Here is an 8,153-nt window from a genome sequence, read left to right on the forward strand (position 1 = left end):
CAACTGTTTGTCTGGAAAAATACTTGATCGCCTGTTATTCAGTCGACCAGGTAAAATGTCAGGATTATCCTTAACACCACTCCTTTTTACTGCAGAGGGACGCATAGCTACTATCTTTATCTTCAGGCAAGACGATGCGCCACAAAAAGTATCTCGCTAACTCCCATGCCAAAGGCGAATGTTCTACAATTAAAACATTTTATCACCATCCACTTCAGTGGCTTGTTATTTTATGCCTTTGTTGTTGCATGGCCTTCAGTAACCCACTGCTTTTAATCTCAATTGGCTAGTATAATGGGATGCTTTATTTAACCTCTGCTGGCATTTTTTTATGAGTTACAGTCATGTTTGAAACGAAGGGGATTTGGTTTTGGGGTTTTCGGACTTGACCACAATCATGTTTTGATTTATTTAGAACTATATCGGTTTAACAGAAACTGATTGTATATCTTTTAGCATTTAACTTTTTAGCATTTAGCCTGTAACATGGTCTTTATGGCAACATTTGAACTACAAATGGGGACAACACAAACTTATATTCACTGAGGGGGTAAAAATAGGTGGCATCTGCAGTCTGTGTGTATATTTCGCCTCTTTGCGGGCGTCCATGAGCGCAATTTTAATATGTTCTTAAGTTTATATTGTGGAAGACTTCTCTGCTTTTATATAGGGTAATGGTGGTGCATTAAACCGAGGTGAGAGAACACACTGATTGCTGTGCTGTCTGCTTTCTCTGCCTCAGCCCCATGATGGATATGACTACGTAGCCTCGGAGTGGGAGGGACTGCCCGTCTCTAAGCCTCTCCATTGGCTTCCCAGGCAGCACAGCAGAGAGGGGGGTACCTCTAATCATATCCAGCATGTTTTGCACAAGAAATGTCAGCCAGAAAGGGCTATCTTCTCCCTTCGCCAAAATACACCACAATAATGTCATGTTCGGACAGTCCGTCAGGAAATGCGTTTTTAGTGGATTCTCTGATCAGTGGCCGCACCGAGGGCGGTGGAGGGCACTACCCAGGGAGCGCCGTGTGTGTGCCCCATAGCACTGCCACAGATGTGCCTTACGGACTACACAACTATGGATACTTCCCAGGTATGGGTAAGCGGACCGAGGTCGGACCCCAGACCATGGTGCCCGCTTCGGGGGCATACATGTCCAGCATGGAGATGTGGATGGACGCGCAGAGGTCATGTCGAATGGAGCAAGAGCAGTCGGTGGGTCCCCAGGTCGCGCCCTGCTCCTTCCCGCAGAACATTAAGGAAGAGAGTGCCTACTGTCTGTATGAGCCGCAGAAGTGCCCCAAAGCCTCCACCGCCGAAGACCTCACGTACTCCCGGCTAACTACAGCTGGCGCCGGCTCGGGCTCGTGCACAGTCACGGATGGAGGTGGCGGGGGCTCTGTGCCTGTGCCGGGCTACTTCCGCTTGTCTCAGACGCACGCACATTCTCATAAACTTTACAACGGCCCCCAGCCGAACCCTCCTTCCCATTCTCATTTTGGCCTACACCCCCCTGCGCCCGCTCGCTTCCACACTCCGCCGACGCCGACCTCCGCTGCACCAGCCACGGCGCAGGAGGGAAGAAACACCGAGGAGCCCGTCTCCTCGGGGAACGGAGCCCTGCAGGCGTCGCACGCACGGCCGGCGGAGGACGAGGCACGGGAGTCGTCGGATGCAGAAGCTTCCTCTGCTGACGAGGCAGACGAGGCTGACAAAGAGAGAGCGACAAAGGCCACCAAAGGTGAGCGCTGGGATCATTTAAGGTGTGGTTCTTCACACAGTTGTTTGGATTGCATGCTATGCAGGTATGCGACGCTTGAAGGATTGCCACGCACCTGTCAAGTGAAGTTTTTAGTCAACTTTATGGCTCCAGCAACAATTCAAGTGGTGTTTTTTGAAGGCTGTGTGTATATAAACAAGTAGGCTATTACTGCCATTGCACCAATATTTTCTAGTTGTTTTGTATTATTTGTGTATTTGTATTGTATTTTTCTACAAAAGCAGGGCTATGATCTGTTAATCTGTTAATAGCATATTAACATCCAAATAGTCAATGCGCCTTTAACCCAAACATTACACTTAAGAATAATGAGTCAAAGTGACAGGGAACTTTTTACCTAAATTCAAACATTAGCAAAGATAAATGTGAAACGTTAATATAGGCTAAGATGGATGTAAACAATATGTAGTTTGAAAGATATTTTTTGCAGCTGCGTAAAACTGCATAGGGCACATACATAAATAGGCCTAAGTCCATGAGCCATAATGTCTTTATCTTCTACCATGTTTTACCATGGCGTTGTTGTGCCGTTTAAACTTTAACCTTTGTTCGACCACTGGTGTAAAAATATAATTGACAATTATTCTAAATTATGCAATAGTTAGTAGCACGTTTCAAGTTTGTACATGATTCCAGCTACAGGCTAAAGTCAAGGGAATCAAATGGGGAGGCCTATATTTTACGCATACCTTCCACACACACACACACACACACACACACACACACACACACACACACACACACACACACACACACACACACACACACACACACACACACACACACACACACACACACACACACACACAAAGGGAGGTGGTATAGGAAGAGACTATATGGCTATAGTCCTAGACAGTAAAATGCTACACAATGTGAATTTAACTCTTGAGAGCTAAATTGACCCAAATGGACCCTTATATTCTTTAATTTTGAGGAATTTGCTATGCATATTACATATAATTCCCCATTCATGTCATATAGCACATATAATAGCAGTCATGTAAACAACTCCTGTGTTATTATCATGTTATCTGCTATATTTCCCCCTATAGGAGACTCAAAAAGTGAAAGCACGGCCAACTGGCTGACAGCAAAAAGCGGCCGGAAGAAACGTTGCCCTTACACCAAGCACCAAACGCTGGAGTTGGAGAAGGAGTTCTTGTTCAATATGTACCTGACTCGCGAGCGCCGCCTAGAGATCAGTAAATCGGTGAACCTCACTGACAGACAAGTAAAGATCTGGTTCCAGAACCGCAGAATGAAACTCAAGAAAATGACGCGAGAGAACAGGATCCGCGAACTCACGTCCAATTATGGCTTTTCGTGATGAACAAGAAAAAGGGGGGAGAGGAGAGGGGAGGTGGATGAGATGAAATTTTGGTGGAAAGTATAATGACTCAAATGACTCATTTCATTTGTGGAGAGAGAGAGAGGGGAGGGGGTGGCATATTTTCAGGCTAAGCTAACATAAAGCCCAATGCATCGTCCTCTGAAGCTACTGAGAAAAACAAACACAAAAAAAGAAGAAAAAAAAAAGAATCGTGAATGTTATGGGTTCACCCTGTCTTTATGATGTTGTGTTTTGTATATTGTTGGTTCCATTCTGTTATTTCTGTCGTCCAGTTGGATATTATATGTCGTCAGTTGAATTAAATGAATGCAATTCAAAACAGTCGTTCCTACGGAACATGGCTCCAATTCAAATACCTTTGCCAAAATAGTCTTATTTCTAAATTGAGTTATCCTAATATAAAACATGTTTATTTTGTTTCAATTGGAATTGCATGGTTAAACATTTAAGCAATTTTGATCACTGAAACATGATGCCTATATACACACACGGGATTAATAATTCCCCATTGGTCATTGGTCATTAGTTAGTACCATGATATAGGCCTATTCTATGTATGAGCTAAATGTATAAATTGAGGGGAAAACTATTGATTTAAGGGCGTAAACCGAGGAACATGTGGAGGAATGTTTTTATTGTACATTACGGTGTAAATATGACCTTGTGTTTTTGTGTAATGCTTAATAAATTATCAGTTCGCATTTAATGAGTAGCATCTTACATTTTTACCATTCATTTGTACTTATAACCGGCATTTGTTTATATATTTGGTCTGTCTGAAATTCGCAAACAGAGATACAAACAGCTTTGTCTACAGCGCTATATTCTATAGGCCTATCCTATATTTCTGGGTATTATTACATGCATTTGTGACCAAGATAGCTGCAATAGCAGCAGCTATGTGTATGTTGTCTTGTTTGGAGGTATAAGCTAAACATGTTTCCAGGGCCACTGTAATGGCTATCGTTAAATAATGAAGGTATTTCTCCTATAGCCAGGGAGGCTATAACGTGTCTGGGTCGTCCAGCTGCATGCCTAGCCGGCTATTGTAGAGTTTTATGACTCGTCTGTATATGACGATTCTCGCTCTCCTCAAAGCCCAGCTTCAGTCGTGAGAGAGCCTTTAGGACGGAGAGGAGGCCTGACACGGTACCGTGCTAGAAATGTGGACTGCATAAGAGCCGAAATGTGGATAAAATAGTCATTTCTGTGTTAGTTTGGGAATGCTTGGATTCACTGTTGGAACAACGGGTAAGTCGTTTTACTATTGTGAATGTGGGATTTTGCGTCTTGCTACTCTTTAGCATACATCACTAGCGTAAACAACGTAATTGCATTGTACTTATTTATTTATTTCAATGCTGACTGTTTTGTGCACTTGATGGTGGAACCCACGACGCCGATGATGCATTGGGACTTGTCTGGCGTGTTTTACGCGAGGCCCTGGATATCGACTGTCGAGTGGTTTAGGTAGTTTCATGTTGTTGGGATCCATTTGAAACCCCTGCAACACGAAACTGTCTTAATTGCCCCAGTTATGTACACCGAACCCTGTCAGGCGAGCAAATCTGGAACATAAATGTGATGGGGAGTTGTTGAAAGTGGAGGAAAGGTAGGCCTATTTTGTCACCATGCTTATAAAAGCCATGGGCTTAAGTCGGAGAGCGTGGCGGCATGCTGTGGATTTCTAACCTGTCTCCTCTAATGTGTGTTCTCTTGTCCTTTTCGACTTGGCTTTTCTCTCTCCTTTTACATTAAGCCTCGGTAGACGTGTATCCTATATGTTTAACTTGGTCGAAGCTATAGCTATAATGCATCGTGGACTTGGAATTAGCGTAAAGGCTAAGATGTTTTTTTTCTCTCTCTCTCTCCTTCATGGCAGTCGTGACGCAGACACGTCAGACAAGGCCTCGGTTACGACCACTGCAGTGGAGGGGAAGGGGAAGTTGAGTGGGCAACAGCGACCTCAGTGGCGCGCCAGAGGGTTAATAGTACCGGATGCTTCCACTGCGCAATAGTGTGGCCGACACAAAAGAGGGGAAGGGCTTTATGGCGATATTTAGATCCGCCAGACAGGCTGTTATCTGCGGGCAAAAGAAGTGAATAGCCCCTGCGGTAAACCGGGTCCGTGTTAAAACACCCTTTACTTTTACTGCCTGAGAGCCATTGGGCTGTGTCTCCATTTTCCCCCCCTTTTGAAGGTGTTTGTCTACTGTGTTTAGTGCACATATAGTGTGTGTACAATCCTTAGCCTATACTATTTCCCTGTGTGTTTTGATGTCTCTGGGACACGTGATGGCTTCATATCAACATGGTGATAGAATTGTATGGCCCAACAAGACGTACCTTTTGTATTTGCCCTTTAATCTAAAGGCAAAGCCAGTGAGCAGGATTCCTTCGAGTTGAATTGCCTGTGGCCTTGTGGGGTGTTGGCCCAACTCCCTGTTTAGTTGCTGGTAATAAACATAGCACACACACAGCACAATGTGCGAGAACTCATTGGTGGTTGTTTAGTATGCCAAATTAGCTTTGATCCAGTTAGCTTTAGTGAACGTAACTTGATAATTATGTCTGATCCTCGTTTACGCGCGCAGTCTCGGTCACCTTTGGGTGGATTACTCTTAGTAGGCTTCTTTATTTCTTTTTTTAAGGCATATGTTTAGGCATTGTAATGGAAATTCTAACTCTAAAGTTGTTTAATATAGGCTGCATTAGGTTTGTTTGGTTCCCATATTTTATGCAGAATTAAATATTATTGTCTTCGCTGTACTTGAACAAAAATACGTAAATAGCATTAAAGAATCAAAATGGCGAGATAGACGTATTTTTTGCAGTACAAATCCATATAAACTCACTGCTCATTCATTCATTTATTTTCGTTGAATTTTAGGCTATAATACATACATTTTAGTAGGCTACTAATGCTTGTTTTCTTTTTTTCCTTTCTTTTTTTTTCGTGTGCGCGCTTCCCCGGCACCTCGCAATTTTAAAAGTAGGTTAACCACGTACACCACATTAAATATGTTTATCTTTTATTTTACTACCACGTTAAATTGTGTAACGTGGCTGCCTATTGGCATATAATTATTTGTTCATGTAAATGATAACAGTATAGCCCACACCATTATACGGCCTTGCAAATAAGACAACGGAGATGTCTTGATAAGACAATTAGATCCACACATCTATTAGCTAGTTTACACCTTTTAAATAGTTAACATGTTTTCCCGTAGTCTAAACTGTAGGCTGGGTTGATATGCCGTATTTTACGATTTTATATTTACATTTTTTAAATGTTTAGGCAGGGCGCACTTTCTTAATCTATAAATGTTGGTAATTTAGTGTGTTCTCTTGCATTATTGTGTACAGTTATAATTGAGGTTAGAATGGAATGAGTTTTATTACAGTTGTTTTGGCCGTCTACCCGTGGAGTGATGGTGTGAATGTCTAAATCTGTCCATTTCAAGTACACAGCCAAACTAATATCCCAATGAGGATAATAATACTAATACTACTACTAATAATAATCAGTAATAATAATTGTTCATTGAATTAGCCTATTATAAAGCCGATATAGCTTGTATCTCTTAACTAAACATTGTATAACAATAGTTTAATCCCAAATGCTTACTGCTATGCTATATACATGCTATGCGTGCATATAGGTCAAATTATAAAGCCTATATAGCTTGTATCTCTTAACTAAACATTGTACACCAAATAGTTTAATCCCAAATGCTTACTGCTATGCTATATACACGCTATGCGTGTATATAGGTCAAATTATAAAGCCTATATAGCTTGTATCTCTTAACTAAACATTGTACACCAAATAGTTTAATCCCAAATGCTTACTGCTATGCTATATACATGCTATGCGTGCATATAGGTCAAATTATAAAGCCTATATAGCTTCTCTTAACTAAACATTGTACATCAAATAGTTTAATCCCAAATGCTTACTGCTATGCTATATACATGCTATGCGTGCATATAGGCCAAATTATAAAGCCTATATAGCTTGTATCTCTTAACTAAACATTGTACAACAAATAGTTTAATCCCAAATGCTTACTGCTATGCTATATACATGATATACATATAGGTCAAATGATGGCTCTTATGATGTAGCCTATACGTTATTTGGCTGGTTGGATATACATTTTCTTATTGCACGTATAGGCATCATATCCCTATAATCCCACATTAAAATGAAAAGGAAGTATGTGTATTATTAAGCATAAAGAACCAAACATGCAGCAGATTAGAATATGCCTCATGAGTCATGGCTTAAGAAATGGTCCAGGTATATTAGCCTACAACTACTATTTATAAATAATTTAAAACCCTGGCGCCAGCTTCATCATAGCACACGCACTCTTGTGTTTTGGGTTTCTTCAATATGGCGGTGTTTTTAAAAAAAGAGAAAAAAAAATCCATGTGTTTTGTGTGAGCAACGTTGGTAGGGTGCTTACGTGTCTTATAAAATACCTCGTAAAATAAGCCTTCCAAAAGCACACTGTTTCGTTTTGGATAGATACGTGGGCAATTTAACAATTTCACTGATTGGAAAAGGGGTATTTCCAAATCTGTGCTTTGCTTTACCTTAATTATATACAGTGTTGCGTATATCTCACGGATTTGCGTGTCAGATGTTAGTCGTATATGTTAATTCTTTGCTTTAAAACTAGGGGTTGTTATAGGAGAGCCCCGCGAGCGTTTAATGGCCAGAGGGATTGATTTATCCTTTATTGTTCAGCCTTTATGATCACGTGCGCCCCGCTGCCCAATGGGATGGCAGCCTGTGTCCCCACTACTAGTCGACTGTAGTTCTTTGAGGAGCCAAGTTGCTACTTGATTTCTTCACATTGTTATTTTGTAAGGTCGGGTTTAGTGCATGTGTGTATGTGTGTGTGTGGGTGTGTGTGTGTGTATGGTGTGTGTGTGTGCGTGTTTTGTTTTTTTGCATGTATCCGTGTATGAGTGCGTAGATGCGAGAGTGTTGCTTTTTTCCCATTTGCC

At 41.5% G+C, this 8,153-nt stretch overlaps 1 protein-coding gene across 1 annotated transcript; it reads left to right on the top strand.

Moving 5' to 3' along the window:
• Positions 1-876: 876 nt before the first annotated feature.
• LOC308292701 (homeobox protein Hox-A10-like) lies at positions 877-3,107 on the top strand (the record flags this gene model as incomplete). Its single annotated transcript, XM_080735115.1, has 2 exons — positions 877-1,741; positions 2,833-3,107. 2 exons carry the CDS (start codon positions 877-879, stop codon positions 3,105-3,107), a joined length of 1,140 nt encoding a protein of 379 aa, XP_080591241.1.
• Positions 3,108-8,153: the final 5,046 nt, after the last annotated feature.

This window comes from Nannobrachium achirus (assembly GCF_963921795.1).
Source record: "Nannobrachium achirus genome assembly, chromosome: 10".
Lineage (NCBI taxonomy): Eukaryota > Metazoa > Chordata > Actinopteri > Myctophiformes > Myctophidae > Nannobrachium > Nannobrachium achirus.